The following is a 19,870-nucleotide window of genomic DNA, read 5'->3' on the forward strand; positions in this document are numbered from 1 at the left end:
TTGGACCATGACTGGAGACTGTGTGTGCCGTAAAGACTTCGGCCTGGCTACATTACAACTCATACTTACCTGGCAGGGGCGATACCACGATCAAGCAGGTGGTTCACCCAGGGTGAGGCCCAACCATTGCACTCCGGTCGTGCTGACCCCTGCGAATTCCCCAAATGTGGGAATCTCGACTGCACAATTTCTGATAGTGGGGGACTGCGTACGCGCTCTCCCCTGATCAAAATGTGAACAACAAACTTAGCTCAATTGTATAAAAGCAGAAGCTGATGACTATGCTTATCAGTGCTCACAGCAGGTGGTTTCTGAAACGTGTCTACAATGCTTGTTTGGCTACTTTAGGCGTTTTTAAAAGCCTCGTTTTTTTTAAAACCTTTACTTTACATGGTCATTTAAAAATAAAAGCCTAAAGTCAGTTTCAAAGCCTTACAATTTAGACAATTTAAATAAGTGTACTTGGTGTTCAAAAATGTGGTTGTTCTAAATATTGGCGCAAAGGATCGTGGGTACGTGATCGAGCGCTCAGCCAATCATAGCTGTGTTGCCAAATACCCTAATGACGTCGGCACTCTTTCTAATCCAATCTAAATCTTTACTAGTCGTGGTTTAGTGAATTTGGACAACAGTGCCCCCTGGGTAAAATTGGTACACTCGCAGATGGGTTCACGCCACCCATCGAAGATAAGGTTTTACATCAGGAATACTTCTTTGCAATAATTCTGAACTTGAAAATTACGTTTCAAAAGTTCACACTCTTGTCAACTATTTCGGTGAGTAATGACATTTCATTCTGAGCGTAAAGAGAACATTATCGGTGTAGTTCTTTGAATTGGTTAAATAAAAAGTAAAGGGTATATAGGGATAAATCACGCTATGATTCTGTACTGTCGAATTCAAGTAACAATGACAGTAACCTGTCGTGTTTTTGAAGTACTTTTACCTCGTATCTATAAGTACATGGCTTAAATTTGACAACTTCAACACATGCTAAAAAGACGAATTGACCAAATTGTAAATGCAGTTAGCTTCTGTGCCACATGAGGGCATTTTTTTAAATTCCTAATTAATTTAATAGCTAAATGGCTCCGATTATTGTTCCTTACACATATTTGTAGAACATGTATTAATTTATTGCTTTAGGTATAATTGACAGTTTTATATTTGAATGGGTGGATGTCCCTAAAGCTGTCTCAACAGCTTAACCGATTTCGCTGGACCTACTTACAACTTCGGACATGATTTTTGGTCTGCAGAACATGAGTAGAACAGATCTGATACTGAGCAACTATTGAAGTAATCTTTCATTGACAGATATAGGAAGCTCCGCTTTCGCAGAGCATCAAAAAATTGAGATAGACTGTTGTTCCTCCCCACGGAAATCTTTAGTAAAAGGCGAAAGATTTGTACGATCTGAAGAGGAACGAGTGAATTGATCTCAGACCCCCAGAACGAGCCACGCCATTGCTGGTCTCACCAAATTAACAAGCGGAGTCACACCAGCAACCATTTCCTTTTAATAAAAATAATAAAAGGATTGGACCATGACTGGAGACTGTGTGTGCCGTAAAGACTTCGGCCTGCCGACGTAAACAACTCATACTTACCTGGCAGGGGCGATACCACGATCAAGCAGGTGGTTCACCCAGGGCGAGGCCCAACCATTGCACTCCGGTCGTGCTGACCCCTGCGAATTCCCCAAATGTGGGAATCTCGACTGCACAATTTCTGGTAGTGGGGGACTGCGTACGCGCTCTCCCCTGATCAAAATGTGAACAACAAACTTAGCCTAATCATATAAAAGCAGAAGATGATGACTATGCGTATCAGTGCTCACGGCGGGTGGTTTCTGAATCGTGGCTACAGTGATTGTTTGGCTACTAGTATACATTTGTAGAAAATGTATTAATTTATTGCTTTAAGTATAATTGACAGTTTGATATTTGAATGAGTGGATGTTCCTTAAGCTTAACTGATTTCGCTGGACCCATTTACAACTTCGAACATGGTTTTTGGTCTGCAGATCATGAGTAGATGGGATCTGATTCTGAGCAACTATTGAGGTAATCTTTTATTGACAGATTCAGGAGACTCTGCTTTCGCAGAGCATCAAAAATTTGAGATAGACTCTTGTTGTTCCCCCCCACGGAAATCTTTAGTAAAAGGCGAAAGATTTGTACGATCTGAAGAGAAACAAGAGTGAACTGACGTCAGTCAGCCAGAACGAGCCACGCCATTGCTGGTCTCACCAAATTAACAAGCGGTGTCACACCAGCAACCATTTCCTCTTCATAAAAGTAATAGATCTTCATATATTTGCTATATTTAGGAGGGACTAACACTCAACCTGAACTAGTATTTGGTGTTCAGAAATTTGTAGAAAATGTATTCATTTATTGCTTCAATTATAATTGACAGTTTTATATTTGAATGGGTGGATGTCCCTAGAGATGTCTCCAAAGCTTAACCGATTTCGCTGGACCCATTTACAACTTCGGACATGATTTTTGGTCTGCAGATCATGAGTAGAACAGATCTGATACTGAGCAACTATTGAAGTAATCTTTCATTGACAGATTTAGGAAGCTCCGCTTTCGCAGAGCATCAAAAATTTGAGATAGACTGTTGTTCCTCCCCACGGAAATCTTTAGTAAAAGGCGAAAGATTTGTACGATCTGAAGAGGAACGAGTGAATTGATCCCAGACCCCCAGAACGAGCCACGCCATTGCTGGTCTCACCAAATTAACAAGCGGAGTCACACCAGCAACCATTTCCTTTTAATAAAAATAATAAAAGGATTGGACCATGACTGGAGACTGTGTGTGCCGTAAAGACTTCGGCCTGCCGACGTAAACAACTCATACTTACCTGGCAGGGGCGATACCACGATCAAGCAGGTGGTTCACCCAGGGTGAGGCCCAACCATTGCACTCCGGTCGTGCTGACCCCTGCGAATTCCCCAAATGTGGGAATCTCGACTGCACAATTTCTGGTAGTGGGGGACTGCGTACGCGCTCTCCCCTGATCAAAATGTGAACAACAAACTTAGCCTAATCATATAAAAGCAGAAACTGATGACTATGCGTATCAGTGCTCACGGCGGGTGGTTTCTGAATCGTGGCTACAGTGATTGTTTGGCAACTAGTATACATTTGAAGAAAATGTATTAATTTATTGCTTTAAGTATAATTGACAGTTTGATATTTGAATGAGTGGATGTTCCTTAAGCTTAACTGATTTCGCTGGACCCATTTACAACTTCGAACATGGTTTTTGGTCTGCAGATCATGAGTAGATGGGATCTGATTCTGAGCAACTATTGAGGTAATCTTTTATTGACAGATTCAGGAGACTCTGCTTTCGCAGAGCATCAAAAATTTGAGATAGACTCTTGTTGTTCCCCCCCACGGAAATCTTTAGTAAAAGGCGAAAGATTTGTACGATCTGAAGAGAAACAAGAGTGAACTGACGTCAGTCAGCCAGAACGAGCCACGCCATTGCTGGTCTCACCAAATTAACAAGCGGTGTCACACCAGCAACCATTTCCTCTTCATAAAAGTAATAGATCTTCATATATTTGCTATATTTAGGAGGGACTAACACTCAACCTGAACTAGTATTTGGTGTTCAGAAATTTGTAGAAAATGTATTCATTTATTGCTTCAATTATAATTGACAGTTTTATATTTGAATGGGTGGATGTCCCTAAAGCTGTCTCAACAGCTTAACCGATTTCGCTGGACCTACTTACAACTTCGGACATGATTTTTGGTCTGCAGAACATGAGTAGAACAGATCTGATACTGAGCAACTATTGAAGTAATCTTTCATTGACAGATATAGGAAGCTCCGCTTTCGCAGAGCATCAAAAAATTGAGATAGACTGTTGTTCCTCCCCACGGAAATCTTTAGTAAAAGGCGAAAGATTTGTACGATCTGAAGAGGAACGAGTGAATTGATCTCAGACCCCCAGAACGAGCCACGCCATTGCTGGTCTCACCAAATTAACAAGCGGAGTCACACCAGCAACCATTTCCTTTTAATAAAAATAATAAAAGGATTGGACCATGACTGGAGACTGTGTGTGCCGTAAAGACTTCGGCCTGCCGACGTAAACAACTCATACTTACCTGGCAGGGGCGATACCACGATCAAGCAGGTGGTTCACCCAGGGCGAGGCCCAACCATTGCACTCCGGTCGTGCTGACCCCTGCGAATTCCCCAAATGTGGGAATCTCGACTGCACAATTTCTGGTAGTGGGGGACTGCGTACGCGCTCTCCCCTGATCAAAATGTGAACAACAAACTTAGCCTAATCATATAAAAGCAGAAGATGATGACTATGCGTATCAGTGCTCACGGCGGGTGGTTTCTGAATCGTGGCTACAGTGATTGTTTGGCTACTAGTATACATTTGTAGAAAATGTATTAATTTATTGCTTTAAGTATAATTGACAGTTTGATATTTGAATGAGTGGATGTTCCTTAAGCTTAACTGATTTCGCTGGACCCATTTACAACTTCGAACATGGTTTTTGGTCTGCAGATCATGAGTAGATGGGATCTGATTCTGAGCAACTATTGAGGTAATCTTTTATTGACAGATTCAGGAGACTCTGCTTTCGCAGAGCATCAAAAATTTGAGATAGACTCTTGTTGTTCCCCCCCACGGAAATCTTTAGTAAAAGGCGAAAGATTTGTACGATCTGAAGAGAAACAAGAGTGAACTGACGTCAGTCAGCCAGAACGAGCCACGCCATTGCTGGTCTCACCAAATTAACAAGCGGTGTCACACCAGCAACCATTTCCTCTTCATAAAAGTAATAGATCTTCATATATTTGCTATATTTAGGAGGGACTAACACTCAACCTGAACTAGTATTTGGTGTTCAGAAATTTGTAGAAAATGTATTCATTTATTGCTTCAATTATAATTGACAGTTTTATATTTGAATGGGTGGATGTCCCTAGAGATGTCTCCAAAGCTTAACCGATTTCGCTGGACCCATTTACAACTTCGGACATGATTTTTGGTCTGCAGAACATGAGTAGAACAGATCTGATACTGAGCAACTATTGAAGTAATCTTTCATTGACAGATTTAGGAAGCTCCGCTTTCGCAAAGCATCAAAAAAAATTGAGATAGACTGTTGTTCCTCCCCACGGAAATCTTTAGTAAAAGGCGAAAGATTTGTACGATCTCAAGAGGAACGAGTGAATTGATCTCAGACCCCCAGAACGAGCCACGCCATTGCTGGTCTCACCAAATTAACAAGCGGAGTCACACCAGCAACCATTTCCTTTTAATAAAAATAATAAAAGGATTGGACCATGACTGGAGACTGTGTGTGCCGTAAAGACTTCGGCCTGCCGACGTAAACAACTCATACTTACCTGGCAGGGGCGATACCACGATCAAGCAGGTGGTTCACCCAGGGTGAGGCCCAACCATTGCACTCCGGTCGTGCTGACCCCTGCGAATTCCCCAAATGTGGGAATCTCGACTGCACAATTTCTGGTAGTGGGGGACTGCGTACGCGCTCTCCCCTGATCAAAATGTGAACAACAAACTTAGCCTAATCATATAAAAGCAGAAGCTGATGACTATGCGTATCAGTGCTCACGGCGGGTGGTTTCTGAATCGTGGCTACAGTGATTGTTTGGCTACTAGTATACATTTGTAGAAAATGTATTAATTTATTGCTTTAAGTATAATTGACAGTTTGATATTTGAATGAGTGGATGTTCCTTAAGCTTAACTGATTTCGCTGGACCCATTTACAACTTCGAACATGGTTTTTGGTCTGCAGATCATGAGTAGATGGGATCTGATTCTGAGCAACTATTGAGGTAATCTTTTATTGACAGATTCAGGAGACTCTGCTTTCGCAGAGCATCAAAAATTTGAGATAGACTCTTGTTGTTCCCCCCCACGGAAATCTTTAGTAAAAGGCGAAAGATTTGTACGATCTGAAGAGAAACAAGAGTGAACTGACGTCAGTCAGCCAGAACGAGCCACGCCATTGCTGGTCTCACCAAATTAACAAGCGGTGTCACACCAGCAACCATTTCCTCTTCATAAAAGTAATAGATCTTCATATATTTGCTATATTTAGGAGGGACTAACACTCAACCTGAACTAGTATTTGGTGTTCAGAAATTTGTAGAAAATGTATTCATTTATTGCTTCAATTATAATTGACAGTTTTATATTTGAATGGGTGGATGTCCCTAGAGATGTCTCCAAAGCTTAACCGATTTCGCTGGACCCATTTACAACTTCGGACATGATTTTTGGTCTGCAGATCATGAGTAGAACAGATCTGATACTGAGCAACTATTGAAGTAATCTTTCATTGACAGATTTAGGAAGCTCCGCTTTCGCAGAGCATCAAAAAATTGAGATAGACTGTTGTTCCTCCCCACGGAAATCTTTAGTAAAAGGCGAAAGATTTGTACGATCTGAAGAGGAACGAGTGAATTGGTCTCAGACCCCCAGAACGAGCCACGCCATTGCTGGTCTCACCAAATTAACAAGCGGAGTCACACCAGCAACCATTTCCTTTTAATAAAAATAATAAAAGGATTGGACCATGACTGGAGACTGTGTGTGCCGTAAAGACTTCGGCCTGCCGACGTAAACAACTCATACTTACCTGGCAGGGGCGATACCACGATCAAGCAGGTGGTTCACCCAGGTTGAGGCCCAACCATTGCACTCCGGTCGTGCTGACCCCTGCGAATTCCCCAAATGTGGGAATCTCGACTGCACAATTTCTGGTAGTGGGGGACTGCGTACGCGCTCTCCCCTGATCAAAATGTGAACAACAAACTTAGCCTAATCATATAAAAGCAGAAGCTGATGACTATGCGTATCAGTGCTCACGGCGGGTGGTTTCTGAATCGTGGCTACAGTGATTGTTTGGCAACTAGTATACATTTGTAGAAAATGTATTAATTTATTGCTTTAAGTATAATTGACAGTTTGATATTTGAATGAGTGGATGTTCCTTAAGCTTAACTGATTTCGCTGGACCCATTTACAACTTCGAACATGGTTTTTGGTCTGCAGATCATGAGTAGATGGGATCTGATTCTGAGCAACTATTGAGGTAATCTTTTATTGACAGATTCAGGAGACTCTGCTTTCGCAGAGCATCAAAAATTTGAGATAGACTCTTGTTGTTCCCCCCCACGGAAATCTTTAGTAAAAGGCGAAAGATTTGTACGATCTGAAGAGAAACAAGAGTGAACTGACGTCAGTCAGCCAGAACGAGCCACGCCATTGCTGGTCTCACCAAATTAACAAGCGGTGTCACACCAGCAACCATTTCCTCTTCATAAAAGTAATAGATCTTCATATATTTGCTATATTTAGGAGGGACTAACACTCAACCTGAACTAGTATTTGGTGTTCAGAAATTTGTAGAAAATGTATTCATTTATTGCTTCAATTATAATTGACAGTTTTATATTTGAATGGGTGGATGTCCCTAGAGATGTCTCCAAAGCTTAACCGATTTCGCTGGACCCATTTACAACTTCGGACATGATTTTTGGTCTGCAGAACATGAGTAGAACAGATCTGATACTGAGCAACTATTGAAGTAATCTTTCATTGACAGATTTAGGAAGCTCCGCTTTCGCAGAGCATCAAAAATTTGAGATAGACTGTTGTTCCTCCCCACGGAAATCTTTAGTAAAAGGCGAAAGATTTGTACGATCTGAAGAGGAACGAGTGAATTGATCTCAGACCCCCAGAACGAGCCACGCCATTGCTGGTCTCACCAAATTAACAAGCGGAGTCACACCAGCAACCATTTCCTTTTAATAAAAATAATAAAAGGATTGGACCATGACTGGAGACTGTGTGTGCCGTAAAGACTTCGGCCTGCCGACGTAAACAACTCATACTTACCTGGCAGGGGCGATACCACGATCAAGCAGGTGGTTCACCCAGGGTGAGGCCCAACCATTGCACTCCGGTCGTGCTGACCCCTGCGAATTCCCCAAATGTGGGAATCTCGACTGCATAATTTCTGGTAGTGGGGGACTGCGTACGCGCTCTCCCCTGATCAAAATGTGAACAACAAACTTAGCCTAATCATATAAAAGCAGAAGCTGATGACTATGCGTATCAGTGCTCACGGCGGGTGGTTTCTGAATCGTGGCTACAGTGATTGTTTGGCTACTAGTATACATTTGTAGAAAATGTATTAATTTATTGCTTTAAGTATAATTGACAGTTTGATATTTGAATGAGTGGATGTTCCTTAAGCTTAACTGATTTCGCTGGACCCATTTACAACTTCGAACATGGTTTTTGGTCTGCAGATCATGAGTAGATGGGATCTGATTCTGAGCAACTATTGAGGTAATCTTTTATTGACAGATTCAGGAGACTCTGCTTTCGCAGAGCATCAAAAATTTGAGATAGACTCTTGTTGTTCCCCCCCACGGAAATCTTTAGTAAAAGGCGAAAGATTTGTACGATCTGAAGAGAAACAAGAGTGAACTGACGTCAGTCAGCCAGAACGAGCCACGCCATTGCTGGTCTCACCAAATTAACAAGCGGTGTCACACCAGCAACCATTTCCTCTTCATAAAAGTAATAGATCTTCATATATTTGCTATATTTAGGAGGGACTAACACTCAACCTGAACTAGTATTTGGTGTTCAGAAATTTGTAGAAAATGTATTCATTTATTGCTTCAATTATAATTGACAGTTTTATATTTGAATGGGTGGATGTCCCTAGAGATGTCTCCAAAGCTTAACCGATTTCGCTGGACCCATTTACAACTTCGGACATGATTTTTGGTCTGCAGAACATGAGTAGAACAGATCTGATACTGAGCAACTATTGAAGTAATCTTTCATTGACAGATTTAGGAAGCTCCGCTTTCGCAGAGCATCAAAAATTTGAGATAGACTGTTGTTCCTCCCCACGGAAATCTTTAGTAAAAGGCGAAAGATTTGTACGATCTGAAGAGGAACGAGTGAATTGATCTCAGACCCCCAGAACGAGCCACGCCATTGCTGGTCTCACCAAATTAACAAGCGGAGTCACACCAGCAACCATTTCCTTTTAATAAAAATAATAAAAGGATTGGACCATGACTGGAGACTGTGTGTGCCGTAAAGACTTCGGCCTGCCGACGTAAACAACTCATACTTACCTGGCAGGGGCGATACCACGATCAAGCAGGTGGTTCACCCAGGGTGAGGCCCAACCATTGCACTCCGGTCGTGCTGACCCCTGCGAATTCCCCAAATGTGGGAATCTCGACTGCATAATTTCTGGTAGTGGGGGACTGCGTACGCGCTCTCCCCTGATCAAAATGTGAACAACAAACTTAGCCTAATCATATAAAAGCAGAAGCTGATGACTATGCGTATCAGTGCTCACGGCGGGTGGTTTCTGAATCGTGGCTACAGTGATTGTTTGGCTACTAGTATACATTTGTAGAAAATGTATTAATTTATTGCTTTAAGTATAATTGACAGTTTGATATTTGAATGAGTGGATGTTCCTTAAGCTTAACTGATTTCGCTGGACCCATTTACAACTTCGAACATGGTTTTTGGTCTGCAGATCATGAGTAGATGGGATCTGATTCTGAGCAACTATTGAGGTAATCTTTTATTGACAGATTCAGGAGACTCTGCTTTCGCAGAGCATCAAAAATTTGAGATAGACTCTTGTTGTTCCCCCCCACGGAAATCTTTAGTAAAAGGCGAAAGATTTGTACGATCTGAAGAGAAACAAGAGTGAACTGACGTCAGTCAGCCAGAACGAGCCACGCCATTGCTGGTCTCACCAAATTAACAAGCGGTGTCACACCAGCAACCATTTCCTCTTCATAAAAGTAATAGATCTTCATATATTTGCTATATTTAGGAGGGACTAACACTCAACCTGAACTAGTATTTGGTGTTCAGAAATTTGTAGAAAATGTATTCATTTATTGCTTCAATTATAATTGACAGTTTTATATTTGAATGGGTGGATGTCCCTAGAGATGTCTCCAAAGCTTAACCGATTTCGCTGGACCCATTTACAACTTCGGACATGATTTTTGGTCTGCAGAACATGAGTAGAACAGATCTGATACTGAGCAACTATTGAAGTAATCTTTCATTGACAGATTTAGGAAGCTCCGCTTTCGCAGAGCATCAAAAATTTGAGATAGACTGTTGTTCCTCCCCACGGAAATCTTTAGTAAAAGGCGAAAGATTTGTACGATCTGAAGAGGAACGAGTGAATTGATCTCAGACCCCCAGAACGAGCCACGCCATTGCTGGTCTCACCAAATTAACAAGCGGAGTCACACCAGCAACCATTTCCTTTTAATAAAAATAATAAAAGGATTGGACCATGACTGGAGACTGTGTGTGCCGTAAAGACTTCGGCCTGCCGACGTAAACAACTCATACTTACCTGGCAGGGGCGATACCACGATCAAGCAGGTGGTTCACCCAGGGTGAGGCCCAACCATTGCACTCCGGTCGTGCTGACCCCTGCGAATTCCCCAAATGTGGGAATCTCGACTGCACAATTTCTGGTAGTGGGGGACTGCGTACGCGCTCTCCCCTGATCAAAATGTGAACAACAAACTTAGCCTAATCATATAAAAGCAGAAGCTGATGACTATGCGTATCAGTGCTCACGGCGGGTGGTTTCTGAATCGTGGCTACAGTGATTGTTTGGCTACTAGTATACATTTGTAGAAAATGTATTAATTTATTGCTTTAAGTATAATTGACAGTTTGATATTTGAATGAGTGGATGTTCCTTAAGCTTAACTGATTTCGCTGGACCCATTTACAACTTCGAACATGGTTTTTGGTCTGCAGATCATGAGTAGATGGGATCTGATTCTGAGCAACTATTGAGGTAATCTTTTATTGACAGATTCAGGAGACTCTGCTTTCGCAGAGCATCAAAAATTTGAGATAGACTCTTGTTGTTCCCCCCCACGGAAATCTTTAGTAAAAGGCGAAAGATTTGTACGATCTGAAGAGAAACAAGAGTGAACTGACGTCAGTCAGCCAGAACGAGCCACGCCATTGCTGGTCTCACCAAATTAACAAGCGGTGTCACACCAGCAACCATTTCCTCTTCATAAAAGTAATAGATCTTCATATATTTGCTATATTTAGGAGGGACTAACACTCAACCTGAACTAGTATTTGGTGTTCAGAAATTTGTAGAAAATGTATTCATTTATTGCTTCAATTATAATTGACAGTTTTATATTTGAATGGGTGGATGTCCCTAGAGATGTCTCCAAAGCTTAACCGATTTCGCTGGACCCATTTACAACTTCGGACATGATTTTTGGTCTGCAGAACATGAGTAGAACAGATCTGATACTGAGCAACTATTGAAGTAATCTTTCATTGACAGATTTAGGAAGCTCCGCTTTCGCAGAGCATCAAAAATTTGAGATAGACTGTTGTTCCTCCCCACGGAAATCTTTAGTAAAATGCGAAAGATTTGTACGATCTGAAGAGGAACGAGTGAATTGATCTCAGACCCCCAGAACGAGCCACGCCATTGCTGGTCTCACCAAATTAACAAGCGGAGTCACACCAGCAACCATTTCCTTTTAATAAAAATAATAAAAGGATTGGACCATGACTGGAGACTGTGTGTGCCGTAAAGACTTCGGCCTGCCGACGTAAACAACTCATACTTACCTGGCAGGGGCGATACCACGATCAAGCAGGTGGTTCACCCAGGGTGAGGCCCAACCATTGCACTCCGGTCGTGCTGACCCCTGCGAATTCCCCAAATGTGGGAATCTCGACTGCACAATTTCTGGTAGTGGGGGACTGCGTACGCGCTCTCCCCTGATCAAAATGTGAACAACAAACTTAGCCTAATCATATAAAAGCAGAAGCTGATGACTATGCGTATCAGTGCTCACGGCGGGTGGTTTCTGAATCTTGGCTACAGTGATTGTTTGGCTACTAGTATACATTTGTAGAAAATGTATTAATTTATTGCTTTAAGTATAATTGACAGTTTGATATTTGAATGAGTGGATGTTCCTTAAGCTTAACTGATTTCGCTGGACCCATTTACAACTTCGAACATGGTTTTTGGTCTGCAGATCATGAGTAGATGGGATCTGATTCTGAGCAACTATTGAGGTAATCTTTTATTGACAGATTCAGGAGACTCTGCTTTCGCAGAGCATCAAAAATTTGAGATAGACTCTTGTTGTTCCCCCCCACGGAAATCTTTAGTAAAAGGCGAAAGATTTGTACGATCTGAAGAGAAACAAGAGTGAACTGACGTCAGTCAGCCAGAACGAGCCACGCCATTGCTGGTCTCACCAAATTAACAAGCGGTGTCACACCAGCAACCATTTCCTCTTCATAAAAGTAATAGATCTTCATATATTTGCTATATTTAGGAGGGACTAACACTCAACCTGAACTAGTATTTGGTGTTCAGAAATTTGTAGAAAATGTATTCATTTATTGCTTCAATTATAATTGACAGTTTTATATTTGAATGGGTGGATGTCCCTAGAGATGTCTCCAAAGCTTAACCGATTTCGCTGGACCCATTTACAACTTCGGACATGATTTTTGGTCTGCAGAACATGAGTAGAACAGATCTGATACTGAGCAACTATTGAAGTAATCTTTCATTGACAGATTTAGGAAGCTCCGCTTTCGCAAAGCATCAAAAAAAATTGAGATAGACTGTTGTTCCTCCCCACGGAAATCTTTAGTAAAAGGCGAAAGATTTGTACGATCTGAAGAGGAACGAGTGAATTGATCTCAGACCCCCAGAACGAGCCACGCCATTGCTGGTCTCACCAAATTAACAAGCGGAGTCACACCAGCAACCATTTCCTTTTAATAAAAATAATAAAAGGATTGGACCATGACTGGAGACTGTGTGTGCCGTAAAGACTTCGGCCTGCCGACGTAAACAACTCATACTTACCTGGCAGGGGCGATACCACGATCAAGCAGGTGGTTCACCCAGGGTGAGGCCCAACCATTGCACTCCGGTCGTGCTGACCCCTGCGAATTCCCCAAATGTGGGAATCTCGACTGCACAATTTCTGATAGTGGGGGACTGCGTACGCGCTCTCCCCTGATCAAAATGTGAACAACAAACTTAGCTCAATTGTATAAAAGCAGAAGCTGATGACTATGCTTATCAGTGCTCACAGCAGGTGGTTTCTGAAACGTGTCTACAATGCTTGTTTGGCTACTTTAGGCGTTTTTAAAAGCCTCGTTTTTTTTAAAACCTTTACTTTACATGGTCATTTAAAAATAAAAGCCTAAAGTCAGTTTCAAAGCCTTACAATTTAGACAATTTAAATAAGTGTACTTGGTGTTCAAAAATGTGGTTGTTCTAAATATTGGCGCAAAGGATCGTGGGTACGTGATCGAGCGCTCAGCCAATCATAGCTGTGTTGCCAAATACCTTAATGACGTTGGCACCCTTTCTAATCCAATCTAAATCTTTACTAGTCGTGGTTTAGTGAATTTGGACAACAGTTCCCCCTGGGTAAAATTAGTACACTCGCAGATGAGTTTCCGCCGCCCATCAGAGTTAAGGGTTTATTTCAGAAATTTTTCTTTCCAGTAATTCTTGACTTGAGAAATACGCTTCCAACGTTTAGTCTTATCAACTACGATGGTGAGTAATGACGTTTCATTCTGAGCGTAAAACTGGTGGAGAAAAATGGGTTTGACGCGTTCTTCTCTAATGATGAATGAACGTCCTGTTTCCTTGTGGAGCATTGAGGGAGAGAACATTATCGGTGTAATTCTTTGAAACTGGTTAAATAAAAAGAAAAGGGTATTTAGGGCAAAATCACGCTATGATTCTGTACTGTCAAATTCAAGTAACAATGACAGTAACCTGTCGTGTTTTTGAAGTACTTTTACCTCGTAACTATAAGTACATGGCTTAAATTTTACAACTTCAACATCGACACATGCTAAAAAGACGAATTGACCATGTTGTAAATGCAGGTTATAATACTTGCAGTTAGCTTCTGTGCCACACGAGGGCATATTTTCTGTTCTTAATAATTAATGCTTTAATAGCTAAATGGCTTCGATTATTGTTCCTTACACATATTTGTAGAAAATGTATTAACTTATTGCTTTAAGTATAATTGACAGTTTTATATTTGAATGGGTGGATGTCCCTAAAACTGTCTCAAAAGCTTAACCGATATCACTGGACCTACTTACAACATCAAACATGATTTTTGGTCTGCAGATCTGATTCTGAATAACTATTGAAATTTCATTGACAGATTTAGGAAGCTCCGCTTTCGCAGAGCATCAAAAAATTGAGATAGACTCTTGTTGTTCCTCCCCACGGAAATCTTTAGTAAAAGGCGAAAGATTTATACGATCTGAAGAGAAACAAGAGTGAACTGAAACCAGACTGCCAGAACGAGCCACCCCATTGCTGGTCTCACCAAATTAACAAGCGGTGTTACACCACCAACCATTTCCTTTTAATAAAAATAATAGATCTTCATATATTTGCTATACTTAGGAGGGCTTAACACTCAACTTTAAACTAGTATTTGGTGTTCAGAAATGTAGTTCCTTCTCGTAAACTGTCGGCGCAATGGATAGTGGGTACACAATGACGTCACTCGGGTTTTTTTGTTTGTTTGTTTTGTTCAACAGCGTCGCCTATCGATTAACTATTGCATGTAAACCCAGTTCTATCTCCGGGTCCACGTACCTTTTGACCGTTAGTTTTTCTTTATAGTGTAGGTAAATGGAGAAGGGGAAATGATCCGATTTTTTGTTTTGCTGTATTAAAACAACTAACATCAAACCTTTTCTTTTGAAGAAAAAAAATGTAAAAACAAAAAACGGCTGGTATTTGATGTACTTTCATGACTTTAACCTACACAAATCTGGAAACAAAATACAATCGTAATTTGGTCAACCAAGATAATTTAAACCAGTCTTCAGAAATGTTATGTATCTAACTTGAGACGCAAACGGTTGAGTTTCTGGCATGGGTTGGGGTGTAATTCACCTCCACTGCGATGGTGGCGTTCGAGGGTTAATGTCATTTTTGTTGCACCGGGTATGAACATACCCGATTGGCTTTCCCTTAAATTAGGCCTAATTATTAGGGTGACCAGATGTCGAACCACTAGAAAGGGCAACCCTCCTACACTGTTGCCTCCCAAAAAATTGTGTCCTCTTTTTCAGAAACCAAATTTGGTCACCCTAATTCAAATTAGGTATTAGGGTGGGCCATGTAACTTTTTTTTTTTTTTTTTTTTTTTGCAGCTTCAGCTGTTGTAAGATGCGCTTTACAAATAAATATGTCTTGTATGCAAAACATGTTTCAAATATGGAACGCATAGGCACGCTAAACATTTGAGTTGATTTCTTGATCTTACCTCACAATTCCAAAAACAGTGACACAGTGCATAGCTCAATATCCTCGTCTCCCATTGGACTCGAATGAAGCAAAGCAATTTCTGATTGGGCGAGCGGCACTGTTCGTCCGTGTAGAGATCTCCGAGGGCGACTGACCGACAGATTCATCATCAACAGGTAACCCCTAGCGACTCCCTGTAAACAGTACACTCAAATGACTATTAACAAATTTTTAACGGTTAAAAGGATATTAAATTGTACACAGGCGGTTGTGCATTTTCACCGACTACGCGTTCAATTCGCTTCTTCCATGAACCTTGTCTCTCGAAAGGCACAAACGTCTCTATAGTTTCATGCGGTAATGTGCCTTAAAAATGTATTTGGCCACAAAATCGTCTTAATAAAAAAAATATTGTTTTCGCGCATTGAAAGTTGACGTGTTAACGATCGAGCGATGTTTTTACGTTGGCTTTCAAGCATTCGCTGGATAGCATTCTTTCTATACAGTATAGAACATATCAATTGCTATTAACATCTGCTAGAACTGAAATTCATTGTCACTTACACTTGTGCTTTTCCAACCCCTTTGCAAACCAGTGAGGACAACACGGGTCACAATGTCTTTCAGAGATTTGAGAAGTAAGCCATCCTCACCATCTGTCACATACCAGACCCAAGAAATGTTTGTTTTTGCTCTCTTGCATGTGATCTCACATTTGTTAATGTTTCTGCTCTCTTGCGTATGTTCTCACATTTGTTCATGTTCAACGCTTTCCAATGGCAGGTTTCACAGAAATGATGAGAGCTTTGGGCTATCCCCGCTTGATTTCAATGGAGAATTTCAGAACACCTAACTTCAATCTGGTGGCAGAAATCATGTTATGGCTCGTTAAAAGGTACATCCTTTTGCCTCTCTGTCAATTGATCCATCCACTCATCCATTCATCTAATCGGAATGTTAGTCCATCTCTAACTGAAACAAGGACTAACACTTTGGTTAATATAAACTGAAATTATGTTCTACCTCATTGTTTTGATCATTGGCGCATTTTTATTGCAGCTTATGGGAGTGAGTCATTGTTGTGATTAGATCAAAACATAAAATGTATTGTAAAATAATTATTTATCTTAATCTTATATGTAGACTAGAGGCAGGAGTGTAAACACATAATTAATTCGTTTTTGTAAAAGGTCCCCATGAAGAAATTTATCATTTTGCACCCTATTCCAACATGTAGATATGAACCTCAGATGGATATTCCTCCAGATGTAGAGACAGAGTCGGACCGAGTATTCTTCATAAAGGCCGTGGCTCAGTTCATGGTAATGTGTCATCTTAAGCATATAAAACAATACAGTGGAACTTGTTTTAACATTGTGCAATGTTGGACCTGTTGCTCACTTCTCTGAACTTGTTGTAGGCAACCAAAGCACACATCAAGCTGAACACCAAGCGCCTCTACCAGGCTGACGGCTATGCAGTCAAAGAGATGATAAAGGTCACATCAGTGCTGTACAGCGCGATGAAGACCAAGCAGATGGGGCTGGAAGATCAAGTAGAAGAGGACAGCAGCAAGTTTAAGTTTGACATTAGTTCAAGGGTAAGATGCTTGTTTTTAATATGAAGCCATTTAATCAGTTGGGTTCCCACCCAAACAATAAGAACTATTTCTCGTGCAGTATTTCCAAGAGAGTTTGCATGTTTTAATATAGTTACACACCACTGAAAACTACTACAATTAAAACAAATCAGATCATTTTAAAATGAATAATTTTTTTATTGCACATTGTATGCCCCTACCCGCACGCACCCACATTGTTCTTATTTTAAAATCTGTAACATCTGGAATTGTATCACAAGTGTGTACTTTTCCCTCTGTCTTCTTGTTAGATCTCTGACCTCAAAGAAGCTCGGCACCTAGCCTCGGAGGTCACATCAAAAGGAGCATCTCTGTACGATTTACTGGGCAAGGAGGTGGAACTTAGGGTGAATGCAACCACACAGTATCTCATCTAATCGATGTTGACTCCTTGTTATCTTTAAGAATGTCCCTGTGTGTGCGTATTGTTTAGGAAAAGAGAACTGCGGCCATTGCGAGACCTCTGGAGATCGACGTGACTGAAAAGGCCCTGAGAATAGCCATCAGGGAGGCCTTGGTCAGTATTCTCTTTCTTTTACTGCCATTTCTCTAAATATGTTTAAAATTGGGAATTGACATGTATTCTGTGTTTGTTCTCAAGGAAACGGTGGAGAAAACCAAAGAAATGCTGAATAACATTGTGTCTGATGAAGCCAATCTAGATGCCAAAATCGAAAAGAAGAAACAGGAACTAGAGAGGAGTCGGAAAAGACTTCAAACGCTGCAAAGCGTGCGGTCAGTTAACAATGTTGCCGTAAATGGATCAGATAGCAGAGCTCTCCTCTCACACAATAAAAGCCAACGAAAGAGCATAATGTGCAAATGAGAATTTAAATGAATTGATAAATGTCTTTCCTATGAGAGAAAATGAAAATAAAAATGTACATTTTTTTTATTTATTGTTAAATGAAAAAAGTCTGATGGGTCCATAGGAACAGAAGTCATTCTTAAAATATTTTTTCTTCATGCTTGTCTGTGTTAGACCAGCTTTCATGGATGAATATGAAAAGATCGAAGAAGACCTGCAGAAGCAGTATGAGATCTACGTGGCAAAGTTTAAAAACCTTTGTTTCCTGGAGTCTCAACTTGAGGATTACCATCAGCTAGAGCAAGAGCGGTTTGAGGTGGGTTTGTTGCTTTCACATTGTGGGTGGTTCTAGATCAGATACAGATCGGAATTTTCCATTTAAGTGGCACTCATTGTATTTTCTCCTAAGTCCAACTTTCTTTTAGTGGCACATTTGAGTTTTCTTTTGGTGTCACATTTGAGTTTTAACGGCTATCTAAACTAACCGATGGGATGTATGGGAAAGATTTAAAAACAGAAACATACTCAAAGTAGTAAATAAGATGGGAACTTTTCCAAGAGTGTATTTAAAGTCCTCACTTTTCTTACTATCTATTGTATGATGTCTTTTTTTCCCCCTCGCAGGAAGCTGAAAACACTCTGAGGATGATGCAGCAAAATCTGAAGGAGGAAGACAGAGATCTAATGAGGAGCTCATGTGAGAACTCTCAATAACGTTGATATCCAAGCAGCCACTTAAGTATAGGATGAAGTTGACAAGTGTCATGTTGCGTTCGTTCTATGAATTTTGTTCAGTGAAAGATGTCGACTCCGACATGGATGTTCTTGAGGATGAAGGGGATATGGACAGTGATTTGGAAGAGTCTCGACCCTCGAATCCGCGACCCACTCGAAATGGCTCGATGGCTGCTAAACAGATGAGCGATTTGTTCAGTATGTCATCTTGAGCTATTTATTTGTTGAGCGTTAACGATCGTGTGGGTCGAAATCTGATGAATGTTAGAATAATCCAAATGTAAATTGCAAAACTAAAAGTGTATGTTTTGATTTATCACTAACTTATGTCCATATATTTTCTTCCAGGAAGAGGAACAAGATTCACCGGGAACATGCAGGGGGGTGACAGTGATGAGGTAAATAGTAGTTTCACAAAGTCGTCTCCAGCACGTACAGCTGCTATCTCTATCCAAAGAACAACCTCCTCAAGTATTTTTCTTTCAAAGATTGCGTTTTTATTTCTATCTCACCAATCTCTTTGCACCCACCTTTGTGTTTAAAGCCTGCGTTAGCAATTTCCAGAAGGCCAAAACAACTGAAAGGACAGGTTTGTGCAGGGCCAAGGCCTAGTAGTTTATTCTTATACTTTTGTGCAATTCAATTAGATTATCCACCCTGACATTTTCTGTCATCCAGATCATATAAGAGTTCCCATGTAAGATTTCCCCCGTTAAATTAGTATACACTTTAATTTGCACTTGTAGTTTCAGGATATGAGCAAAAATTCTTTACCATCAATAGTGCTTGTTTTTCCCTAGTGTGTTTCCTGTCAAGATACAACTATGAAATACGATATGGCCTTTTTTTAATGGCTTTTCTGTCTTTTTTCTATTTTAGTCAGAAGACAGTGAGATAGAAGTGGATGAAGATGATGAAGAGGAGGAAGGCGAGGATGAGAGCAAAGAATTAGATGATGACAGTTTGGAGGACCGTGTGGGCAGAGCACCTCGCTCCTCCAGGGGACGCACGAGACCCCCTCTTTTCGACGAGAGTGACAACGACTTCTGAACTACAAAAACAAATGTTTATTTCTACTCAAATACAGATGTGGTCTGTCATATATTCTATTTTGTATTTCAGCTCATTGTAAATGTTATTTTTTTGTTGTATTGACTTGTAAAATTTAAAGAATTCATTATGGGAGCACAGCATCGGTTCTCTGTACCTTGACGCTCTTATATACTGCACCGGTTTAGCATAAGGAAAACAAGTGTACTACTTTCATAAACATTAATGTCATA

The 19,870-nt window shown here is 40.8% G+C and overlaps 1 protein-coding gene and 32 non-coding genes across 34 annotated transcripts; 13 read left to right on the forward strand and 20 right to left on the reverse strand.

Annotated features, from left to right (window-relative positions):
• The first annotated feature begins 61 nt into the window (after positions 1 to 61).
• Positions 62 to 225, forward strand: LOC147046877 (U1 spliceosomal RNA). The gene has a single exon (XR_015068080.1). It is a non-coding gene; the product is annotated as a U1 spliceosomal RNA (small nuclear RNA).
• Positions 226 to 1,325: 1,100 nt separating this feature from the next.
• On the reverse strand, positions 1,326 to 1,434 carry LOC147046878 (U5 spliceosomal RNA). Its single transcript, XR_015068097.1, has one exon. It is a non-coding gene; the product is annotated as a U5 spliceosomal RNA (small nuclear RNA).
• Positions 1,435 to 1,602: 168 nt separating this feature from the next.
• LOC147046879 (U1 spliceosomal RNA) lies at positions 1,603 to 1,766 on the forward strand. The gene has a single exon (XR_015068077.1). It is a non-coding gene; the product is annotated as a U1 spliceosomal RNA (small nuclear RNA).
• A 327-nt stretch (positions 1,767 to 2,093) lies between these two features.
• Positions 2,094 to 2,206, reverse strand: LOC147046880 (U5 spliceosomal RNA). The gene has a single exon (XR_015068087.1). It is a non-coding gene; the product is annotated as a U5 spliceosomal RNA (small nuclear RNA).
• A 381-nt stretch (positions 2,207 to 2,587) lies between these two features.
• Positions 2,588 to 2,696, reverse strand: LOC147046881 (U5 spliceosomal RNA). Its single transcript, XR_015068101.1, has one exon. It is a non-coding gene; the product is annotated as a U5 spliceosomal RNA (small nuclear RNA).
• Positions 2,697 to 2,864: 168 nt separating this feature from the next.
• On the forward strand, positions 2,865 to 3,028 carry LOC147046882 (U1 spliceosomal RNA). Its single transcript, XR_015068073.1, has one exon. It is a non-coding gene; the product is annotated as a U1 spliceosomal RNA (small nuclear RNA).
• A 327-nt stretch (positions 3,029 to 3,355) lies between these two features.
• On the reverse strand, positions 3,356 to 3,468 carry LOC147046883 (U5 spliceosomal RNA). The gene has a single exon (XR_015068089.1). It is a non-coding gene; the product is annotated as a U5 spliceosomal RNA (small nuclear RNA).
• A 381-nt stretch (positions 3,469 to 3,849) lies between these two features.
• LOC147046884 (U5 spliceosomal RNA) lies at positions 3,850 to 3,958 on the reverse strand. Its single transcript, XR_015068098.1, has one exon. It is a non-coding gene; the product is annotated as a U5 spliceosomal RNA (small nuclear RNA).
• Positions 3,959 to 4,126: 168 nt separating this feature from the next.
• Positions 4,127 to 4,290, forward strand: LOC147046885 (U1 spliceosomal RNA). Its single transcript, XR_015068079.1, has one exon. It is a non-coding gene; the product is annotated as a U1 spliceosomal RNA (small nuclear RNA).
• Positions 4,291 to 4,617: 327 nt separating this feature from the next.
• Positions 4,618 to 4,730, reverse strand: LOC147046886 (U5 spliceosomal RNA). Its single transcript, XR_015068090.1, has one exon. It is a non-coding gene; the product is annotated as a U5 spliceosomal RNA (small nuclear RNA).
• Positions 4,731 to 5,111: 381 nt separating this feature from the next.
• Positions 5,112 to 5,222, reverse strand: LOC147046887 (U5 spliceosomal RNA). Its single transcript, XR_015068107.1, has one exon. It is a non-coding gene; the product is annotated as a U5 spliceosomal RNA (small nuclear RNA).
• A 168-nt stretch (positions 5,223 to 5,390) lies between these two features.
• On the forward strand, positions 5,391 to 5,554 carry LOC147046888 (U1 spliceosomal RNA). The gene has a single exon (XR_015068074.1). It is a non-coding gene; the product is annotated as a U1 spliceosomal RNA (small nuclear RNA).
• A 327-nt stretch (positions 5,555 to 5,881) lies between these two features.
• LOC147046889 (U5 spliceosomal RNA) lies at positions 5,882 to 5,994 on the reverse strand. The gene has a single exon (XR_015068091.1). It is a non-coding gene; the product is annotated as a U5 spliceosomal RNA (small nuclear RNA).
• A 381-nt stretch (positions 5,995 to 6,375) lies between these two features.
• LOC147046890 (U5 spliceosomal RNA) lies at positions 6,376 to 6,484 on the reverse strand. The gene has a single exon (XR_015068100.1). It is a non-coding gene; the product is annotated as a U5 spliceosomal RNA (small nuclear RNA).
• Positions 6,485 to 6,652: 168 nt separating this feature from the next.
• LOC147046891 (U1 spliceosomal RNA) lies at positions 6,653 to 6,816 on the forward strand. The gene has a single exon (XR_015068082.1). It is a non-coding gene; the product is annotated as a U1 spliceosomal RNA (small nuclear RNA).
• A 327-nt stretch (positions 6,817 to 7,143) lies between these two features.
• LOC147046892 (U5 spliceosomal RNA) lies at positions 7,144 to 7,256 on the reverse strand. The gene has a single exon (XR_015068092.1). It is a non-coding gene; the product is annotated as a U5 spliceosomal RNA (small nuclear RNA).
• A 381-nt stretch (positions 7,257 to 7,637) lies between these two features.
• LOC147046893 (U5 spliceosomal RNA) lies at positions 7,638 to 7,746 on the reverse strand. Its single transcript, XR_015068102.1, has one exon. It is a non-coding gene; the product is annotated as a U5 spliceosomal RNA (small nuclear RNA).
• Positions 7,747 to 7,914: 168 nt separating this feature from the next.
• Positions 7,915 to 8,078, forward strand: LOC147046894 (U1 spliceosomal RNA). Its single transcript, XR_015068071.1, has one exon. It is a non-coding gene; the product is annotated as a U1 spliceosomal RNA (small nuclear RNA).
• A 327-nt stretch (positions 8,079 to 8,405) lies between these two features.
• On the reverse strand, positions 8,406 to 8,518 carry LOC147046895 (U5 spliceosomal RNA). Its single transcript, XR_015068093.1, has one exon. It is a non-coding gene; the product is annotated as a U5 spliceosomal RNA (small nuclear RNA).
• A 381-nt stretch (positions 8,519 to 8,899) lies between these two features.
• LOC147046896 (U5 spliceosomal RNA) lies at positions 8,900 to 9,008 on the reverse strand. The gene has a single exon (XR_015068103.1). It is a non-coding gene; the product is annotated as a U5 spliceosomal RNA (small nuclear RNA).
• Positions 9,009 to 9,176: 168 nt separating this feature from the next.
• LOC147046897 (U1 spliceosomal RNA) lies at positions 9,177 to 9,340 on the forward strand. The gene has a single exon (XR_015068072.1). It is a non-coding gene; the product is annotated as a U1 spliceosomal RNA (small nuclear RNA).
• A 327-nt stretch (positions 9,341 to 9,667) lies between these two features.
• Positions 9,668 to 9,780, reverse strand: LOC147046898 (U5 spliceosomal RNA). Its single transcript, XR_015068094.1, has one exon. It is a non-coding gene; the product is annotated as a U5 spliceosomal RNA (small nuclear RNA).
• Positions 9,781 to 10,161: 381 nt separating this feature from the next.
• Positions 10,162 to 10,270, reverse strand: LOC147046899 (U5 spliceosomal RNA). The gene has a single exon (XR_015068104.1). It is a non-coding gene; the product is annotated as a U5 spliceosomal RNA (small nuclear RNA).
• A 168-nt stretch (positions 10,271 to 10,438) lies between these two features.
• On the forward strand, positions 10,439 to 10,602 carry LOC147046900 (U1 spliceosomal RNA). Its single transcript, XR_015068075.1, has one exon. It is a non-coding gene; the product is annotated as a U1 spliceosomal RNA (small nuclear RNA).
• A 327-nt stretch (positions 10,603 to 10,929) lies between these two features.
• LOC147046901 (U5 spliceosomal RNA) lies at positions 10,930 to 11,042 on the reverse strand. The gene has a single exon (XR_015068095.1). It is a non-coding gene; the product is annotated as a U5 spliceosomal RNA (small nuclear RNA).
• Positions 11,043 to 11,423: 381 nt separating this feature from the next.
• LOC147046902 (U5 spliceosomal RNA) lies at positions 11,424 to 11,532 on the reverse strand. The gene has a single exon (XR_015068106.1). It is a non-coding gene; the product is annotated as a U5 spliceosomal RNA (small nuclear RNA).
• LOC147046903 (clusterin-associated protein 1-like) lies at positions 11,511 to 19,777 on the forward strand. Of its 2 annotated transcripts, XM_085927376.1 has the most exons (14): positions 11,511 to 13,677; positions 15,444 to 15,581; positions 16,002 to 16,043; positions 16,189 to 16,300; positions 16,643 to 16,727; positions 16,826 to 17,005; positions 17,296 to 17,391; positions 17,478 to 17,561; positions 17,646 to 17,779; positions 18,027 to 18,168; positions 18,477 to 18,549; positions 18,648 to 18,785; positions 18,936 to 18,985; positions 19,467 to 19,777. In XM_085927376.1, the coding sequence occupies exons 3-14, from the start codon at positions 16,022 to 16,024 to the stop codon at positions 19,635 to 19,637; spliced, it is 1,287 nt and encodes a 428-aa protein (XP_085783502.1). In that variant the 5' UTR covers positions 11,511 to 13,677; positions 15,444 to 15,581; positions 16,002 to 16,021; the 3' UTR covers positions 19,638 to 19,777. The 2 variants fall into 2 exon arrangements, with proteins under 2 accessions (XP_085783502.1, XP_085783501.1); XM_085927375.1 differs by having other exon boundaries at positions 11,511 to 15,581.
• Positions 11,701 to 11,864, forward strand: LOC147046904 (U1 spliceosomal RNA). Its single transcript, XR_015068076.1, has one exon. It is a non-coding gene; the product is annotated as a U1 spliceosomal RNA (small nuclear RNA).
• LOC147046905 (U5 spliceosomal RNA) lies at positions 12,192 to 12,304 on the reverse strand. Its single transcript, XR_015068096.1, has one exon. It is a non-coding gene; the product is annotated as a U5 spliceosomal RNA (small nuclear RNA).
• Positions 12,686 to 12,796, reverse strand: LOC147046906 (U5 spliceosomal RNA). The gene has a single exon (XR_015068105.1). It is a non-coding gene; the product is annotated as a U5 spliceosomal RNA (small nuclear RNA).
• LOC147046907 (U1 spliceosomal RNA) lies at positions 12,965 to 13,128 on the forward strand. Its single transcript, XR_015068081.1, has one exon. It is a non-coding gene; the product is annotated as a U1 spliceosomal RNA (small nuclear RNA).
• Positions 13,593 to 13,808, forward strand: LOC147046908 (small nucleolar RNA U3). The gene has a single exon (XR_015068064.1). It is a non-coding gene; the product is annotated as a small nucleolar RNA U3 (small nucleolar RNA).
• Positions 14,314 to 14,427, reverse strand: LOC147046909 (U5 spliceosomal RNA). The gene has a single exon (XR_015068083.1). It is a non-coding gene; the product is annotated as a U5 spliceosomal RNA (small nuclear RNA).
• Positions 19,778 to 19,870: the final 93 nt, after the last annotated feature.

Source organism: Syngnathus leptorhynchus, chromosome 13 (assembly GCF_054491065.1).
Source record: "Syngnathus leptorhynchus isolate UIUO chromosome 13, UIUO_Slep, whole genome shotgun sequence".
Taxonomy (NCBI): domain Eukaryota; kingdom Metazoa; phylum Chordata; class Actinopteri; order Syngnathiformes; family Syngnathidae; genus Syngnathus; species Syngnathus leptorhynchus.

Coding starts and splice junctions, on each gene's coding strand:
- LOC147046903 (XM_085927375.1), top strand. CDS start 16,022: ATGTCTTTCAGAGATTTGAGAA. Junction 18,550..18,647: donor AGATCTAATGAGGAGCTCAT/GTGAGAACTCTC, acceptor AATTTTGTTCAG/TGAAAGATGTCGACTCCGAC. Junction 18,986..19,466: donor AGGGGGGTGACAGTGATGAG/GTAAATAGTAGT, acceptor TTTCTATTTTAG/TCAGAAGACAGTGAGATAGA.